The sequence below is a fragment of the Cynoglossus semilaevis genome, chromosome 6 (assembly GCF_000523025.1).
Source record: "Cynoglossus semilaevis isolate Cse_v1.0 chromosome 6, Cse_v1.0, whole genome shotgun sequence".
NCBI classification, from domain to species: domain Eukaryota; kingdom Metazoa; phylum Chordata; class Actinopteri; order Pleuronectiformes; family Cynoglossidae; genus Cynoglossus; species Cynoglossus semilaevis.
In genome coordinates, this window is record NC_024312.1 from 13,386,028 (window position 1) to 13,405,567 (window position 19,540).

Below are 19,540 nucleotides of genomic sequence, written 5' to 3' on the forward strand. Positions count from 1 at the left end.
TATAATGTCGTGGTATTATTAGTACTTATTTGTTTTTTATTAGTAGTACTTTTGTTGATTTTTGCTAGCTATAACTGAAGCCAACATCAGGCACCATGTAATTACATCTCACATTTTTATTATTGTTATTGTTAGTGTTGTTGATGTTGGTATTAACATTGGCATTGGTATTATTATAATTATTGGTATTGTACAGGTTGGTATTTTATAGTATAACATTTTATAAGTGGGCTCATTAAAGGCATGTATTGTATAGGTTGGCATTTTATAAGTGGGCTCATTAAAGGCACTTTTTTTTTTTGCCATGTCATTAGTTTTAGCTTTATTTTTGTTGACCTTGTAGTATTCCTGTTTTTTTTATTTTTTTTAAGTTCATTCAAAATGCCAAGAAAATAATTAGGGTGGCTTAGAACAGACAACATTTTTAACTCTAAAAGTTAAAATATTTGTTGTACAGGAAAGAAAGGATAAACCATGTAGTTAGACACTGTTCATTTGTATGTATTTGTATGATACTCCGTGTATAACTCACAATATCCTTTATTAAACCCTACTTCCTCATTTTCTGGACTGACTCCAGGTACCAGTAAAACACAGTGAGTCTTCAGTCGGTGTGTGTCTAGTGTGGGCAGGTGTAGAACTCTTTAGTTTCTTCAACGCTCCTCTTCAAACATCAATGACTGGAGATTAAAGTAAAAAAGCGAATCATAAAAAAAAAAAAATCACGTCTGCTCACCTGGACACTTCTCACCTCACTGTATATCATTACTGAACACTTGTGAAGGCCTGCTTCACAGACGCAATCCTGTTTAATTAGCATTCACCTGGTAGCCTGTCAGCTGTAATGTTAAATATTTAAAGAGGAATTTGGGCTAAATTTGTTGAACAGAAAGCCATGTGACAGAGGGCGGCGGGGAGGGCAGCTGGTGGGATTGGCTGATGATCCAGAAAGGATTTTTCAAACAATGATTTTGCCAAAACTCTGTTGGTGATGAAGATTAAAACCAGAAGTCGGAAATTGTGTTTTAAAATTATGCAGGTGCTGGAAACTAATAATGCTGTTCACTTCGTCTGTTATATTGTTAATGTTTATGAATTTGTATTTAGCGGCTCTTAAACATAGTAAAAGAGTCCTGGCAGCAGCAGAGCGGTGAGTGTAGTGAGTGACTCCTCCTCGTCAGTGACGATCAGTCATCACTTCCTTCAGTCAAACTACCACCTCTGTCACTTTACGTCACCTCTTGGGAGCGCAGGTTATAAATAACCACACGACGAGTGTAAGGTGATGCCTGCAGCTTCTCTAGGTCTCTCACTCTCTCTCTCTCTCTCTCTCTCTCTCTCTCTCTCTCTCTGCAGATGACTGCTGTTGATTGCATGAATGAGACAGTGCGGACCTCAAACCAGTGTCCGACAGTCGCTGACGCCAACTTCCAGGAAAAGACATCTTGTCAATGCCACGTGGGTATTACAACATATTTATTTCTTAAGTCATCTTACATTACAAAATAGACCTCCAGGTAACAAAATAGCCACAAATATTTTTCTAACAACACGGCTACCAATATGTAAAGCAGCAAGCTGGGCAACACTGTGCGACACAGAAACGTAGGAGTAAGTTTATAGTCATGAAATCAGGAGATCAAAGACGGATAAATCATCCAACATTCACGAGTGCAGTCAATGGGGAGGGGATTCCTGTTGAAAACCTACAGTTTTCAATGCGTTTCTTAGATATATAATACCATCAGCCGTACTGGGTTTTTTTTTTTTTTTTTAACAATTGAGTGCGATCTAAAACATATACATATATGTCATTATTTTATTTTGATTTTTTTTCATTTAACACCATAAATAAATGACTCAAATTTGGCTATCAAATATATACAAAGCTCTTTCAAAATAGAATAGACTTTCTAAGAAACCTAGTACAAATGCGGTTAGGAAATATCTCTCCCGTAGTACTATATGTCACATGTATTTACATGAAATACAGAACAACGTCATTAGCATAACCAACACAAATAAATTATACAGTATAATCTGCTTTTTCGTGTATATGTTAGCATGCGCGTGTCATTATTTAATGGTCATTTCACAAAGGTAAACAACTTTTCCTTCACATCTTTGTGTCTTTGAACAAACCAGCCTTACAGCACAGTTGGTACATTATGTGCATTTATGAGTGCATTTGAATTCGTAGCTGGAGAATGTAGATTTTGAACGTCAGCTACATTAGCTGCCACATTTCTGTTTCTGCGTTTGTTGTGCACTCTTTGAACAGGAGACCGAGGATTTTTGAAATTTTTTGCAAGTGTCAAATACTGCTGGACGAAAGACTGGACTCACTCAGCAGTCAGTGATCACTGTTGTCTGAGTCACTTCGACCCAGACGTAATAATAAAGGAGGGCAGCCTAGTGGGAAGCGGGAGTGGGAGTTTGGAATCGTAGGATCGCTGGTTTGAAACCGCCCCAGCAGGACTGTGGTGTGTTGAGCAAGCACTAAAACTCCCCCGCTCTTTGGGGGCATGTCCAAAAGGTGCAGCCCACTTCTCCTGTGTGACTGGGGGGTGTTTCAAGAATCTGTTAAATGCAGAGAATGTTTGGAATTTCTCTTACAGAAAAGTAGAGAATTGAAAAATACATTTAAATAGAGACCTGGACTTCTGGCAGGACAGTCAGGCAGATGAACTCCAACATGATTTTGTCATTTGTACAGAATTATGCTGTAAATGATCCGGGTAAAAATCCTAGATCTGGAGTTCTAGAATGAATGTTTTTAAGCCATCGATTGTACATTGTTAACATGATGCAGCCCTACCTCGACACAGATGATTGATCACTCAGTTGATCAACTGTTTTTTGGGCAAAACGGACTGTTATCAACGTCACATTTGTGTGCACTAACGACTGTATTTGTTTTTTGCAGCACTGATGTACGGCTTCCTCGTTGGGTAACGCACACTCTCAGGGAGGCGTTCTCCAGGTAGGCAGACTGCGTTTAAGCAACAATGATTTTCTAAAGTATTCCACACCCTGTGCCTATGAGCTTGAAGGTTATACTCATTCAGCAGCAATGTTTTTCCCTTTTACTACAACAACATAGATTTCCCCAGACTCCCTGGATCGTTTCACAACAATATTAACTCTTGTTGGTGACAGACCTGATTTTTCTCCAACCTTTTTCTAACAAACACTTTTTTTATCTCTAAATAAATTTCTGAAGTCGAACATAAAGTTCCAAAACATTTTTACTTAAGGCCGAGTCTTGAGCAACTAGTCAAACTAATAAGGTGATTACTGAATGTTATTATTATGACATTTTTAATCCCTTAAAACAACTTTTGGGAGTTTGTTGCAGTCTTTTGGTTCTTCATTTGTTTATGTTAAATAGACAGAATTATGATGGTCAGTGGTCAGTTTTTTTGATTTGAGGGTTTCGTGCACTTTAAGAAGTGTACCAACTTTCTGGAAATAGGATTTGTATTGTATTCAACAGTCACACAAACAACCAAATGACTGTCCTCTTCATTTGCACTGTTGGCTGTTGTAGGTTTGGGCTCATGCCACATGAAGAGCTGTTACATCCATGAGCGGTAGAAAAGGGCGAAGTTTCCTCCCAGATCCAATCCAACAGTAAGTTTCAAACCTTTCTTTACACAATACAATGTCAATGTGGTCAGCTGTAATCCCATTTGGATGAAATTTGTTGATAAAACATGACAGGTGTGTGATCAACATCTAAGCCAGGGCTCACACCGTTTGGTTTCTTTTAGCAAAAGCTGTCAAACACTGGTGAGACTGTTTGACCTGTGACCTGACAGCTAATGGATTTTTAAACAAGCACTGGCGCAGCGGCCTTTGTGAATGTGTCTCCACTGGGCTTTAGATATTGACAGTGTACAAAGTCATTAAAATGCAGTTTAACGGCAACTGCGGGACCTTTAGTCAAGTTTCCCCGTGGAAATAAATGGGCCACAATGGTGGATCCAAAGACACATGGCCCGAGCTGAAGTTAGCTCTCACTCTGACCATGACTGAACTGGAGGCTGCTGGTAAATAGACAGCACACATTGTCATCAATAAGCTGCTTTTCTTTTTGATTAATAACATAGTTTAATACTGTGTAATTCAATAAAGTAGATGTTCAATAAATATAAAAATAAATTAAATAATGATGTCAGAATGTCATAAAAGTCCGGTGAAGATCAACACAGAGTTAACATAAAAAAATATTACATTTTAGTTAATGAAACATATTGTAATTTGGACATTTCATTGATTTCATTGAACGGGACTAAAACTCCAATTTAACCAAAACAAAGTCAACACTGTTGTCATGTTTTATCATCCTGTTTCAACCATAACCTTGACATAAAGTTAATAAAACTGGCATGTGTGAGAGTTCAGTGTGAGCTCCAGGTCGACTGCCTATTATCTAGTCCTCACGCTGTACCCATGTGACCAAGGTCCCACGTCTGGTCCAGTAGGTAACGCCGACTGGGGCTGGTAATAGAATTGAGGGCGAATTGTTCCAAAAACAAACAGATCTGATCCTCAGAAGTGACTTCCAGATTCACTGAGAATATTTTTCACCGGTGCATGACAAAAGTAGAGCACAACATATTTTAAGTGTAACTGTGCTGCTGTAGGTGGAAGTGTTCGAGAGTGTGAGCGGGGAAAATATATAAGAATTGCCAAACTGAGAATCTGGCTTCCTGGTGAACTCATAATTAAAGTCAGACACGTGGGCGTTATCTATTATGAGAGTCAGACGTTCAGCAGTGTTTGAGCAGGTGCAGAGACAAAGAGGAAATCTTCAGGCAGGGTTGGTAACTGGGGTGACGTCCAGGTTGTTCTCTGCCTTTGAAAATGCAATAGTAAAAAACACCTTTGTTATCTGTATTCACACTTTAGGGCCACGCTGAGGGTAAAAAAAAAAAAAAAGTCTAGATATGTTTGAGAAAAGCGTATGTTTAAAAGGAAAAGGAAATACGTTTGCAAGCATAGAAGTTGTAATTACGTAAGAATGAAGTTGTAGAATTGTGCGAGAAAAAGTTGCAAATATATGAGAAAAGTCTTGAGTTTAGGAGACGTGTTTCAGGAGTGAGAAAGTTCCCGGTGTTTATATAAATAAGGTGATACTGAGAAGTGGAAAAGGTTGAGTCAAGAAACTTCGTTGTACTCCACTACTTCCACTACTCTTTATGATTGTAGTTCACTGTAGTTATGACGAAATTTAATTTCACAAACTCATTATCTAATCTTTGTTTTCATTCTGTAGTTATGACTAAATTTAATTTAAACTCATTATCTAATCTTTGTTTTCATAAATTTGTCACTTTGTTGATATTAGTTCCTGTATTACTTGTCTTTTCATATTACATTATTCTGAAAATTGACTCTTACGACTACATGTTTTTTCGTAAAATTTCTACTTAATTCTCGTAAATTTACAACTTCATTCTGGTATGGTTTCATTTTTTTTTTTTTTCCCCTCAGTGTGGCCCTAATGTGTGTATCGCATACTGTTAATTATGCAGAGAACTCTTTAGTTATTCTCCGTTTGACGATTGGAAATGCAGTGTCACCACGTGTCACATTTACAAACTAATTTTTTTCAACAAACGCAATCTGCTATTTCTACTGAAATTCAGCGACGTAAATCCATTCACCTACAGCTATAAACAGCAATTCAAGCGACGGATGAATGAATAAATAAATAAATAAATAAAGGCCCCGTAAACAAACGGAGAGCCGTCGGGTGCACATTTACAATAGGAATCTTCGTGTCATCGCATTGTGGAGCTAGAGGAGAGAAAGAGAGAAAAAAGGGCGTTCACAGACGGGAGGAAAAAAAAGACACAACACTAGCGTACAGTCGGTGGAGCTCAGTCCTTGCGTCGCTCTCTCTCTCTCTCTCTCTCTCTCTCTCTCTGCAGACTCTTTCCTCCACGTCTGCACGTGCAGGTCTTCACTGCAGAGAGAAATGTCCTCATCTCCTTCTAACTCGGCTCCTGTTACATGTAGGGAATTTCAGTTTCAGGCCGAGCGTGGCCGGAGCAAACCAGGGCTGGTCTGGAGCAGACGTCTGTCCCTTGTGCAGTTGTCGCCCATCCAGTCAACATCGGACCAGAGCTCTCAACAAGCCGGTCATCATCAGTAACACTGCTGTGGCTGCAGTGATAGTCAAAATGGAGTTCAAACCTACCTCACTCCCCTGAGGGCAGACAGGGAAAAAAAAGGAAGTGTCAAGAGTCAGTAAAGAAGATCCATCAGCCGTGAATTAAAAATAGTGAGGTTGTAAAGGAGCAGTTCAGCCGTGTGGTTGTGGAGAGTGAGATGAGAAGATTAAAGGCCTTTTGCTGCAGTACGTCTGTGTAACTTTTTAAGATGTGTATGCACTGCAGTACTTTTCAAGGAACTTTTCATAATTTCTGTTCCAGAGTGGCCAGGCCTAAATGTCAACCCGGGGGTCCTCAACCTGCGGCTCCACTACCACATAAGGTAAGGATCTTTTTCTTCCTTGCCTGGTCTCAACCGCACGATCATATCTGATGAGTTTATTTAACAAAAACCCCAAATTTAGCCTGACTAAATCAAAGACAAAACAAATCATGAATTACAAACCTCATCAGTATTGTACTTAGTAACCCAAATTTAGCCTGACTAAATCAAATACAAAACAAATCATGTCTTACAAACCTCATCAGTATTGTACTTAGATAACAAACAGCTGTACAATTTGAACAAAAATCAAGTTAAATCAGTTCTGGACGCCACACTACATTCTCTGCTTGCCTGCTAACGGCAAAATAAGTTGTTTTTTTTTTAAGGTAGAACACGCAAATGTGACTCCAGGTCAATGTAGGTTAATGTATTGAGTGTGGAAATCTTTATAACTTCGCTTGTACACGCTAATGCAGATGCTATGCTACGAAGGTCATCCTGGATACACAGGGTCACAGCTGGAGATCGAACTTGGTCGGAAAAGCATCCTAGTTATTTACTGATGTGGCAGCCAAATTCCTGTGTCTACTGTGCGTGAAGAATGAACCAATCAGATTTGCCATGTAAATGAATGGACTTTGCTATTGCTAAGTTCAAGTCTTGGAGCCAGACACATCCTTCTGTCATTAGTTAAGCTGCGTCAATCTTCTCATTTCACTCATACTCAACCAAGAACGCTGATGTGAAGTAATCCTGTGTCTTAAGAACTGAACCAAGAACGCACCATTGTTTCTGATGTGAAGTAATCCTGTGTCTTAAGTCGCTCGGCGTGACTCAGTCATCTTGACAAACTGCCCACCCGTCCCGCGTCCATCATCTATCTTACTCCAGCTCTATTTGGCATTTCATGACTAATGAACTACTCTTAATAAACACTACAGTCCAGTCAGTTCATATAAGTACAAATAATCTTTTTTTTTAAAAATTATTATTATTATTTTTAGCTGTTCTCCTCAGGCGTCACCACAGCCGATCATCTGCCTCCATCTTGCCTGCTCGGCTGTTACACCAGCCATCTTCACATCCTTCTTGGCTCCATCCTCCTGCCTGGCAGCTGTATTTCTAACGTCCCTGGTCCAACACTTTTGCTATCTCTCCTCAGCACATGTCCAACCCATCCTAACTTTCTAACTTTATTTCAAACTTCTCAACCACAGTTCTTCTTCATTTCCTATCCCATCCGTACGTTTCACAGTCCCAATCCGTCCCTGTCAGCCGTGTCACTGTCATAGCATTCACAGAAATAATTATTCTTGACCAACAAGGTTTTTTTTATGAATGTACAACACTAACAAATCCTCTCTTAGTTAATTTGGACCATCATCAGACTCTTAAGTCTTTCATTGATAATGAAGTTTGCGGAGTTATCTGATTGGAATCAGTCGTTTTGTTCGGCTTCACGCTCACCCGCTTTATTGATCAGCTGATTGGTTGCCAGCGATCTATGCTCATCTCATCTAGTTCCTGCAGATATACGAGCAGCTGCTCTCACCTAACACTTCTCATTATTACCCCCCCACCAGCGTCCATATCTGCTACGGCTCTTTCCTCCTCCACCTCCTACATCTCCTCCTCTGCCTTGTGCTACTCTGCTATAAATCTAATTATGTACATGTTTATTATAGTGCTGAGGGGTTAGTACTCCCAGCTGAACCACTACTGTTGTCCTCAAAAAGCACAGCCTTTCGGCCCACTTAATCTATAAGACCGTTTTCCGCGAGTGTCTCTAATAAACCTCTTTCTGCTTAAGAAAGCATGAATAAGAACTGCGGACAGAACAATCAGAAACAAATCTGCCAGAGCAGAAACAAAGTGGAAAGATAAGGGACCGTGTTAGAGCTGCTAAACACAACGGCGCTGCAACATCACACGTCTCACTTTGTTGTGATATCATTCACTCGCATTTGCATGAGCTGATGTTTCTGGTGTATGTAGCATTTCAGATAGAGATCGGCTCCTCTCGTACCTTGCTCTCTGGGACGCCAGCTCCGACAACCAGCACCAGACCACAGCCACTATTACAATCATTCCTATGAAGGGGATGGAGAGAACAGGGTGCTCAGATGGATGGATGAATCTCTGAGGAGGGAAAAAGAACAAACACACGGGACGTGGAGATGAAGGGAACAGATGAACTGATGGATTAAAGTAAGAAAAAACAAACCAAAAAAAAAACCACACAAAGATTAAAGAGATGGATCACTACCACTGAACAAATCACTAACACAAATGTGTCACGTGGAACAGAGGGGGGTGAACGGGCTGTACAGTACTGTAAATACTATTCAGGAAAAAACAACGTTATGGCGACGTATACAAGGCTGGGTCAAAGGTCAAAGTTCTATATATTATATATATATATATTCGATATATTCTAAAATCTGATCACAGAGTATCTGTAAATTAAGATTAAGCACAAAAGATTAATTGTGAATAATCGTCCACATAGTTGAGAATCATGAATCACGATTAATCATGATAAATAGTGCACCTGATTGAACACTGAAATACGATTAATCATGCTGGCGTACGTGATTCAGCATTTTTAAACATGATTAATCGTGATAAGTTTTGTATGTGATTCAGCCTGATTCATTACAATTAATCATGTTTAATCGTGTACATTAGCATCGTTTTGTACGTGATTCAGCCTGATTCATCACAATCATGTTTAATCGTGTACATTAGCATGATTAGTCGTGATTAAACAATTACATAAAGACATTTCTCTACATTTCTGATGGTGGTGTTCGCCTCAGAAAATCCCTTCTTTGTAGAATTCGGGGAGATGACTTTGACACCACCTGCTTCTTTGCCTTGTCTAAGGACTGAAATCTACCATCTTTCAAATGTTCTTTGAGTTTGGGGGAAAACAAAAAGAAATCAAACTCTTTTTCAAAACTTCAGCAAGTTTTACAGATTTTCATTCAGGTTTGGTTTAAAGTTTGATGTTTTTGAGGATTGAAAATCCCGATCAAATAAAACAAAGCTGTACTTTTGACAAAAACACAATGATGAGACTTGGAGCCTGTTGACTTTCTCTAAGCGTGTGTTAAGAATACTGTGTGGCTGCATGGGATGATTTGGTGAAGAATGAAAGACAAAGACGTAGATGTTGTAACGTACGGGCGTTATTCTGTCTTTTTCCTTATTTTATACTACGGTGACTCAGATGTTTACGTTTTCTTCTGTTGTCACAGACTGGAGACTTCACGGACAGTCGGAGAACACGGACATGAGCAGAGGCACGGGCAGACAGTTTGACAAAACGCTGAGAGACATTCACAACAGGGCTGTTGTAGACGAAACACAGTGTGTTGGCCTTTTTCTCTACATATACAACCTGATTTAGCAACAGAAGAAGGAGAATTTTCATCACAGTATTTTTCCAAAAAACTAGGTTTTGAAAATATGGGGAAATTAAGATTCGGGTGAAAAACAAATCAGGATGCAAAATGCAACCATGCTTTTATGAGACGGTCAATTCGATGTAATGAGGATTTCTATAAACTCGGGCCGGTTGTTAAACTTTAACTGCAATCCAGCACCTTATAAAATAAATATACAAAGAATTTTGTGTGCCTGCAGAGAAGCCAGCAGAAAACACTGTACAGAATCTTAAAAAAAATAAACATTGTTTTTGTGTGTTTGTCCAACAACAGTTCCAGGGCATCACTGTCACACAGAGGCTTGGACACAGACACAGTCAGGCAAGGATTCACCACTTCAGGCCACACAATAATTTCTGATATGTGCTGACAGGTCCTGTCAGTTCATATCAAACACACACACATATATATATATACTGTATATATATTCTCCTCACAATGAGAGACATATAAAGAGGTGCTCGACACACAGGAGATACAGCAGGTGTGATGTCGGGTGTTGTTATGTGTTAGTTGAGGACATGAGCAGAAACAAAGCTGGAAATAGCCAAAAGTTTAGCAAATTTCTTTTTCAGTCCTAATGATTGTAGCTACTTAAAACCTCAGTGGTGTATCTTTTAGATAACTTTTTTTTTTTTTTACTCACCTGAGCCCATCCTGACAGCTTCTCCAGCTCTGCCTTGCAGCGCTGCAGCTCCTCCTCCAGCTCGGCCCGCTCCTTCTGACTGCTTTCGTACAGTACCTGCAGCTCCTCCAGCTCCATCTTCAGGCCATCGCACTGGAGGAAGAAGACACGTGTGGGAAACATCAGAATTCATCTGCACTTCACTTCAGAGGCCCTGAACCACAGGAGGTAAGATTTACGGTCACTGTCTTATCGGTCTCAACGGTAAACGGCCTGCGTTTCTGGGTGAATCGCTTTGACCGTGCGGCAGGATCTTGTTCATTAGTATTGGTCCATTCACATATGTTAAATAAATAAAGGAAGGGACAATGGTAATTAATATGAATTACTTAATGGAGTGAAAAATGGAAGTTGACGTCGACAGCTTATACCTCTAGTGCCTCGGGTGTTTACTTGAATCTGTCTCCTAGCTCGTCTTCATCTGGCCTTGTGCTAAATGAGCAGCTGTGCTCAGAGTTTAAGTTGTGCATACCAGCAGTCCAGCAGTTGGCTGCGTCGCCATGACAATCTATAAATATTGTCAGGTTATAAAAGTGATCAGTTGTAACAGACACTCCAAACATCTCTCTTGTCCTGTCCTGACTCTTTCAGAAAATAAAATTATATAGATGTTCCAACACGTTTTACATGGTTCATAACATTTAGTTCCAGTCACTGGTCTCGGAGTCAGTTGAACAAGATGAAAATGTAAGATGAAAATCACCTGCAGGTATTGGTTGGTGTGGCTGTCTGTCACTAACGATACAATAACTCATCACACCACAGCTGATGCTTGGATTCATCATCATTATTAATGAAATGGATTTTCATTTAAAGGAGAATCTAAACTTTTAGTAGAGACAACAAACTGGGTTTAAATGGTTATTGACATGTTAAATTGAATTAAATATAGCCTGATTCACCAGGAGGATACCAGGGTCCGATGGAGCTTCTTTTAAAATGTACTTTAAGACCAATGTTTGCGGAAGAATCCACTTTGAATACAACATCTGCAGCAGTGTTTAAGGAGAGTCGACTCTAATAGCTTCTTTTTTTTTTTTTTTTTTTAAGAGTCGACTCTAATAGCTTCTCTTTTTTTTTTTTTTTTTCTCATTTATCCACTTTTAACAGTAATCGATTCGTGTTCATGCATGTGCATAAATGTCTGTGGGTGGATGTTTGTAGGTTCAGGGGAGAAGAGCGCGTCAGGTTTTCTTAGCTCCTTGGTGGCATGTCCACTATCAAAAACTCTACCCACACTCTAATTTCCATCTGTGTTTGTATCCACTAAAGCCCAGTTTACAAGACTGATTTCAAAAGTAGACACTGAAGCCTCGTACCTCTCTCTGAACCTGTGAGGCCTTTTCCTCCGCCTGTTTGACCTGGTCCCTCAGAGAGAAGATCTCCCCAGCGCCTCCATTCCAGCTGGTTGGTGTCATGGGTTTCCCCTCAAAGGAAATGTTCTTCTGTATGGAGGCATCCACCAGGCGACAACCCTGAGACTGGGCCATGGTCATGTAGCTCTCTGTCATGACCTCATCTGGGCCAGTTTCCATCTCCTTCCCCTCTGTGTCCTCCCCTCCGTCTTCCTCCTTCAGGGAGAGGTAGACACTGGAGCTGTGGACGGAGGAGAAGAGAACAGATTGATATCAGTCTCAGCGGGAAGGATCCCAGTGTCATGGCAGTTCTGGTTTAAGTTACTGCAGTGTCTTTGTTGTTTCTTTAGTAAAATATAATGTTAAAAATGGAAACAGTATTTTTTTTTTAATCTTCTTTTACCGGAGATGAAAGCAGCTCATTCTGTTTATCAGGTTCCTGCTTTAGCTGTAAATGATGAGCGTCAGCCCAAAAATCAATGCTGATCTCCCATGTGTTAATGTGATAATGAAGACTCAGGACTCAGAGCATCAACACGTGAAGGTGTCACGGCCTTTAGTGACATCTCAACACAGTGGATCTAAATTCAATTACTTCCATCATTTATCTCCTTTTTATAGAGTTTGCAGGAGGAGCTGGAGCCAAACGTAGATGTCTGTGGCCAAAGCAGGGCTCCATAGTGAACTCTTATGGTAAATCCAGTCTGTCTCAGCATGGGGCTGGAGAGAGCTGAGAAAAGAAGTTCCCTGGTGAAATACCAAGGGTATGTATAAAATATTTTACTTTATATTTACATATATTGGCTTTTTTTAAGTTATAGGAAAGGCTTAAAAACAAAGTGTTAAAAACTTTGCGAACCATATACTAGATATTTGCTATTCTTGTTTGAGCAAATCTATTAACAAACAAGGGTTGTAACCACAGTATATTTTATTTAAAAAAAAAAAATATAACCACAGTATATTTTATTAAAAAAAAAATCAAAAAATGATCTAATGTAAGACACACATGTTGGTTGTTCTTTGTTTCTTGACCTTGGGAACCTTGTAGGTAACAGACCCGTTCTTTTATTCTCATTGTTTCCTCCTCTCCTTCAGTATGACCATTACATTACTAACGTGACTTTTCACATCCTTCAACTTCAGCTTTCAATAACCTAATTGTTTTGGTTCCCAGTCTGGTTGCACCAATACAGAAAAATATTTAAACTGAAATCCATTTGCCTACTTACAGCCCATGCCCCCAGGGGGTGCCACACACTCCCGCCCTCACCTTGGGAACCGCTGGAGTTAATGATTAGTGAGCAGCCGACGACCTCTTACCTTGTCCTCTGTCTCTGCAGCAGATGCAGTCTCTCGGAAAGACGCACGTTGTCCTCCTTCAGGGTCTGACACTCCTCCCTCAGTGTGCGACACTCCTCCTTCAGCAGGTCTACGTCACCTGATGGAGCGGAGAAGGCCAGAGATGGATGTCACGTAAAAAGGACACAGGTCAGTAGAGTTTGTCAGGATGAGGTCAAACTTAGATACCAAATTTTTCTTTTTTATTTCAACATAATTATGTCAAAATGTGGATATTGTCCACCCCTATTGTCCCTCTGGAGGCTCAGCTACAGCGGTGACATCATGCGTTTATGACATAATGAAGTCAACGCCTCCTCCTCATGACTTCATCTACATGCTATCCTCAGTGTCCGACAGATCGGAGTGATGAACACCGAATAAGGGAAAACATTTCAGACAGTAGGACAAAAACAAAAACATAGAACCTTTTTATTGTTTTCTTAATCGTTGTTAACTATGGCTTTTTAATTTTCACATATTTAAGAGTTTCATTTCGGTTGAGCTCCCAGAGAATTGACTGGTGTTTCTGTCCAAAACTGAATCCTGTCTGAAGTCTTAGTTTGATGGATGGTGCTGGACTAGGACGGTGTCAATCATTCTCTGAGCTGGTGAACAGCCTGTGTGGCTAAGTCCATTGCCATAACACAATATTCTAAATGTGTAACAGCTAATGGAGTCACACACATCCAGCTGTAGCCCCCCAGCCCCCCACCCCAGGCACGTGTAAATTTCTCCTCATACTCTGAAAATGTTTTTTTTTTTTTACTATTCATTATTCACATTTAGTTAAAGTTACTAGTCAATAGTGACAGCAGGTTTTATTTTATTTTCTATTCTGGTATGTTTTGAACTGAATGACAATGAGCTGCCAGTCAGTAGTGGAACTTGAACTTGATGACTTGTTGGGTTTGATTTTCTACAGTCACTCAGTCATAGAGTGCCTCAGTCAATTCCTGTCACTGCAGGATTAGGAATCCACACAGTGAGGCAGGCTAGTGTGACTCCTACTGACTGACTGACTGACTGACTGACTGACTGACTGACTGACGCACTTACAGAGATACACACACATGCAATACTGTATGTAGTGAAAAATATATATATATATATATACATATATTGTATATATATATATATATACATATGTGTGTAAATATATATACATTTACTCTATATATGTATATATACAATATATGTATAAATATACACATATATACAGTACATATACTGTATATATACAATACATGTATATATATACACATATATATACATATACTGTATATGTATATATAGATGTGAGCGTAAATATATATGTAGGTATTTATATATATCATAGATGTGGATGTGAGCGTGAATGGTTGTTTGAAACTCTATATGTGGCCCAGTGAAGGTGAACTGTCCAGTGTGACCCCACCCTGACCCATTGACAGCTGGGGTTGTATCCAGCTCCACCACGACCCCGCTAAGGATTAAGCGGGATCTAATGAAATTTATATTTAGTCCTCGTCTTCCCTCACCCTCTCTCCTCTCGGCTTCCCTCCTTTGACTCTTCATGCTGATCTCGGCCCTCAGAGTGGTGATCTCCAGCTCGTACTCCTGGGTCTCCTCGCTGAGGCGTTGCAGTTCAGCCCGCCGACGACACAGCTCTTCCTGCAGGGAGGCGATGTCATTCTCCCTCTCTGCTGCCGCTTCCTCCGCTGCCTGCTGAAGAAGGAGCACCTCCTCCTGAGCCGCACGCAGCTCCTCCTGGGTTTCAGCCAGCTCGCTCTCTTTCTCTTCTTCCAGGCTGTCCATCTCCTCCTGCACAGAACGCAGCTGGGCTGAAACAGAGACATAATGAAGAAGGAGGAAGATGAGAAGGTAAAGTTCCCTGAAGTAATAAGGTGATAAAGTAAAGTGAGCCCCTCATCCTCCACCTGTCACTACAGTTATCATTAAAAAAAGTATCATAAAATTAAAAAAAAACAACTGTCTGATGGTGAGGAACTTAAATGACATGTTACCTTGTAAGTTCTGGATCTGACGTGTGAAGGCTTCAGCCTGATGTGCACTGGCCAGACGCTCATCCTCCAACAGTCCTTCAAAAAGAACGGGAGACGAAAGGGGGGAAGAAGGAGAGATGTGGATGTGAGGAGAGGAAGTAGACGATGAGACAAAAGAAGGAGAGGAGAAAATGAGAAGCAAGAAAAGGTAAAGAGGAATGGAGACAGGAGAGGAGAGAAGAAATAACAGGAAGAGGGAATGAATAGGATGGGCAGGAGAGTAGATCAAAGAAAGGGAAAGGAGATGATAGACAAGGTGGAATGAGGGGGGAGAAGAGGAGGAGAGAGGAGTAGATGACAACATGATATCATCAGTTAAAGCATGGCAACGTACGATGTGTTAAAGACGCTACAGCTATCACTAAATCAGGTCAGGCCTTGTCTTTTCTTTTCTTACTTTTGTTTACTACCTCGTTCTCTTGAGTTTCTCGCCCTGTGTTTCAAGGGAGCGACTACTTCCTAGTACTCCCGACAACTACCTCTACCTTAATCACTCTCACTTGTCTTTCATTTCCTCAACGATTAATCACATATACTGTTCATAAGACTCCTGTCGCTCCTGTTGCTTTTTCTAATTGAAGTTTGCCCAACAGTGAGTTGCCCGTAAACAAATACTTTATAAATGATTCATTGTTACTTATTTATTAACCCATGTGACATGAATACTTTAAGTAAATACTTAAGTAAGTACTTTCAAGTACACACAGCAGGTTCACTGGCATTTTTCAGTTTTCATTTAAATGTGTTTATTTATTCAGCGCTATAATTTTAGAATGCAGCAGAATTAAACTAAATAACTGCTGGTTCTGTTTTGTTTTTTTTTTAATGGAATGCTAGCCGTTCTTTAGAAAGGAGGTTTTCACAGTTCATAGTTCATAGGTGTTCCACAGGGCAGCTGTCTCGCCCCCAATTCATTTACATATATATACATATGTATATATATTTATATATACATATATATGTACATATACTGTATATATATATACTGTATATATACTGTATATATATATATACATATATATATACATATACATATATATATATATATATATCCTAATGATTTGCTTTCTGGGCGTTACCTGGCAGAAAAATAACCTATCCAAATGATTTTGTAGACAACTTAACTTCTGCCTAGTTATAATAACAACTATAAATTATAAAAAGTTCTATCTCAAAACAAAATAATTCATCAGACGTTAGAGAAGTCCCTATTGGGGAATACTCCTCTAGTTATTCCACTAGTTCAAAGTAAAGTTTAAATAGTTTTGCAATTCACCATAATAATTCATAATAACGGTTCTGATAAAGAAAGTTCTCAGTCGGCAACACAGGGAGCTTTAAATCAAGTGGCAAAATCCCTTGTTCAGTGTCAGCGCTGATACTGAACGGCAAGTGAAGCCACACTGCAAGTAAAGTCATTAGGAAAGAATTCCGTTTGCACAGTTAAAAGCCGATAGATCAGTGTTTTAATGATGATTTAAAAGTAATGTCACTTAAATGCACCACACTCTGGCAGTCATGACTGTTGAGGCAGAGTTCAAATCTGGTCTCAGCACATTTGAGCCTATTACTGTAGTAAAAAGAAATCCACACTTCTTAGCCAGCCGTAGAACCTGCAGGGTCTAAAACACAATCACCAGACCAGACAGGTCAGCATGGACCACCAGGGGGTTTTAAAGCCAAAATCCAACCACGTTAAGAACTCAGCCTTTCATTGAACCTTTTAGCCAGTCGAATTTGTTAGCTACACATTACGAGGAAAATATAATAAAGACACAATAGAAGGAACAGAGGCGTGAGCCCTCATTTTACAGATGTGCGTTTGTATGGTGTGACACCTCATTTCATCACATCAATTGGCCATGACCCAAAAAGTTCTAAGAAATGTGTCGAACTGTGTCACCTTTTATCTGATTTTCTGCTTTTCAAACCTCAAAAATAACTTTTTTGACCTCTGTTTAATGTGGGAACCTGTAAAAAAAAAAGTTTTTTTTTTCTTAAAGGGAGGTTGTCTCCTTGAACCAGAGATCCCTCAGAATCCTTCGAATTTTTTTTTTTACTTAATCAGAGGACGGATTTACACATATCCTTCTTTTTAAAGTTATTTTACAACTTTTTTTTAACACTCTAATATGATGTTTTGACATTGAAAAAAAAACCCACATTGTTTAGCTTGTGCTTGAACATGGTTGTGTTTTTACACAGGCGGAGTAAAAATCATGTTTAAAGATTTCTCCATGGCGGGGTATCTTTACCTACACTACACCTTATATTGGGCTTGTACTGTGTAATTTAGATCCCTACCAGCTCCCAGCAGCTGGCAGCTGCCTGAACAGCTGACAGTTCCCTGTGGGAGTTCACCAACAGTGATTTCTGATTGTGGTCTAGGACACACAGTCTGGAAGCTTCCCTCAGTGTGCTCACAGTCGTCTGAGGAATGCCTCTGCTACTGCCAGACAAACAACTGAGCTCATGTCTCTTAGAAGGACAGGTTACATACACACACACACCCACACACATACGCTCACATACAGGCTGAGCTCACCGTAGCTCCATACCTCAGGCCTTACTCACCGCTCGTGTCCCTGAACATCACACTCATAATTTCTGAGGTATGATGTGATGTGCTCCATTTAATGGCTGCGAGGAAGAGACTCCGTCAGTGACCGCATATAAACATTTATGAATCCGTCCACTTCAGCGGGATTGTGATGAACCGGACAGACTTTACAAGCTCAGGATGAGATCATTTTTATTTTAATAATGAAATTAAAAGCTCAAAAATTTAAGGCTCAATTTAGGGTCTGCTGAGTCTTTTATGTCACCGGGAGTCTTGGTCTTGTTCTCCTAGTGGTTTTTACAGTGCAGCCGCTGTGCTAAGTGAATTGTGATATTGCTCTCTGAGAAGCTTTGTGTTTGAATTTACATGAGGGAAATGTTGAAATGATAAACAGGATAATGAGTGCTGTCAGATTACAAGTGCCACAAGACGTGAGATAAAAATCAGACTATTTTCTTTGGTGGATGACACAGTCTGATCCATCTTAAGAGGATTTCTGACTTCAGATGTTTGTTATAAATAGATGAAAGTCTGACTAAACCCCCAGTGGTCTCACCTTGCAGCTCATTGAAGCTCTCCTGGTGTTTGTTGGAAGTCTCTCTGGCACCATCCAGCTCCAGCAGCAGCTGCAGCACCTGTGACCTCAGCTCCTCTAACTCCTGCTCCCCTGTCAGCTCCTCCTCCTCCTCCTCCTCCTCCTCCTCCTCCTTTCCGCTCTTGTCTTCTCCTTCAACTTCTTCCTCTTTCTGCTTCCTTTCTTCACCTTCCTCCTCCTCCTCGTCCTCCTCCTCCTGTGCAGTCTCCTGGTCCATCACTTCCTTCTCGTTGTTCTCCTCCAGAACACCTCTCTCCTTGGCTGTTATTTCATTCTCCATGTTGGGGCTGATCTCAGTTTTCAGATCACAGGGATCGTCTGCAGTAAAAGGAAACATTGGGAGAAAAAGTGGAGAGAGAGAGAGAGAGAGACAGATAGAGAGAAATGAGGATTTAAAGGTTTGAAACCTGTCACCTGAATTCAACTGTACTCTAATCCTGAGCTCCATTTTTCCTCTGAATCAACAGTGCCACCTGGAGTTCACTGCACATCAGCCTTTGCAGGCTTTCATTCATGGAGGCATTTTCTTCCGTTGAGGCAGCTGTGACCATGACCAGAGGACACAGGCGAGGAGGCGGGCTCTCCGAGAGGTCACCGCAGACACGAGGACGACATACAACAGGTACAGCTGGTTCTTTTTACTCTGAGTTGCCCTGATGTTCAGCCCATCAACCATGTAACAGTGGGCAGGTCTGGGTGGGCCGAGTTCCAAGTGTTCACAGGGCTGCTTACACACTTCCTGAACCGAGACAGACTGAAATTTCACGCTGGAGACAGAAGCCGTTCAGGAAAGACAGTCTGTGTCCCAGTCATCTTCCCGCAGATCCACATGATAGCTTTATTAGTGCCTGTCTGTTAATGCTGGGAAGGGCACTGGTCTAGTGTCCGTCTGTCTGTCCATTCAGCGTCTGTTGTTTTTCGTTGTGTATTCTGTTTGTACTGCATGATGTCAGGTACAGTAATTGTAGTTCTGGTGGAAGGACCTCTAACTGTTTCATTGTAATCTTTACACGTACAACTGTACTCTACCGTGCAATTACTTTTGTCTTTTTCAAGTAGTTTA

The 19,540-nt window shown here is 40.4% G+C and overlaps 1 protein-coding gene and 2 long non-coding RNA genes across 18 annotated transcripts in view; 2 read left to right on the top strand and 1 right to left on the bottom strand.

Annotated features, from left to right (window-relative positions):
- Positions 1 to 2,501: 2,501 nt before the first annotated feature.
- Positions 2,502 to 10,533, top strand: LOC107988670 (uncharacterized). 3 transcript variants are annotated; one of them, XR_001760135.2, is made up of 5 exons: positions 2,502 to 3,633; positions 6,444 to 6,504; positions 8,451 to 8,655; positions 9,708 to 9,819; positions 10,170 to 10,533. It is a non-coding gene; the product is annotated as an uncharacterized LOC107988670 (long non-coding RNA). The 3 variants fall into 3 exon arrangements; XR_003049970.1 differs by having other exon boundaries at positions 9,708 to 10,533; XR_003049971.1 differs by lacking the exon at positions 9,708 to 9,819.
- Positions 5,478 to 19,540, bottom strand: part of LOC103380290 (coiled-coil domain-containing protein 136-like) — a 23,287-nt gene continuing 9,224 nt past the window's right edge. Inside the window, exons 2-9 of one of the 5 annotated variants that reach the window (XR_003049969.1) lie at positions 18,439 to 18,795; positions 15,284 to 15,358; positions 14,798 to 15,100; positions 13,260 to 13,377; positions 11,901 to 12,177; positions 10,543 to 10,674; positions 8,474 to 8,537; positions 5,478 to 6,217 (exon numbers count right to left, since the gene is read on the bottom strand). Coding sequence is in view for 4 of the 5 variants with exons in the window: in XM_025056560.1 (XP_024912328.1) it covers positions 8,398 to 8,586; positions 10,543 to 10,674; positions 11,901 to 12,177; positions 13,260 to 13,377; positions 14,798 to 15,100; positions 15,284 to 15,358; positions 18,439 to 18,757 (1,413 nt within the window). In the remaining variant the exon portion in view is untranslated. Of the gene's footprint in view, positions 6,218 to 7,219; positions 8,587 to 10,542; positions 10,675 to 11,900; positions 12,178 to 13,259; positions 13,378 to 14,797; positions 15,101 to 15,283; positions 15,359 to 18,438; positions 18,796 to 19,540 lie in introns of those variants that run through there. The other 4 variants (XM_025056557.1, XM_025056560.1, XM_025056558.1 and 1 more) reach the window with 4 other exon arrangements.
- Positions 10,613 to 19,540, top strand: part of LOC107988671 (uncharacterized) — a 22,172-nt gene continuing 13,244 nt past the window's right edge. For 7 of the 10 annotated variants that reach the window (XR_003049977.1, XR_003049972.1, XR_003049973.1 and 4 more), the window contains exons 1-4: positions 10,613 to 10,749; positions 12,558 to 12,700; positions 13,280 to 13,427; positions 18,945 to 19,099. This is a non-coding gene — a long non-coding RNA (uncharacterized LOC107988671). Of the gene's footprint in view, positions 10,750 to 12,125; positions 12,257 to 12,557; positions 12,701 to 13,279; positions 13,428 to 15,001; positions 15,141 to 15,334; positions 15,471 to 18,944; positions 19,100 to 19,540 lie in introns of those variants that run through there. The other 3 variants (XR_003049976.1, XR_003049978.1, XR_003049981.1) reach the window with 3 other exon arrangements.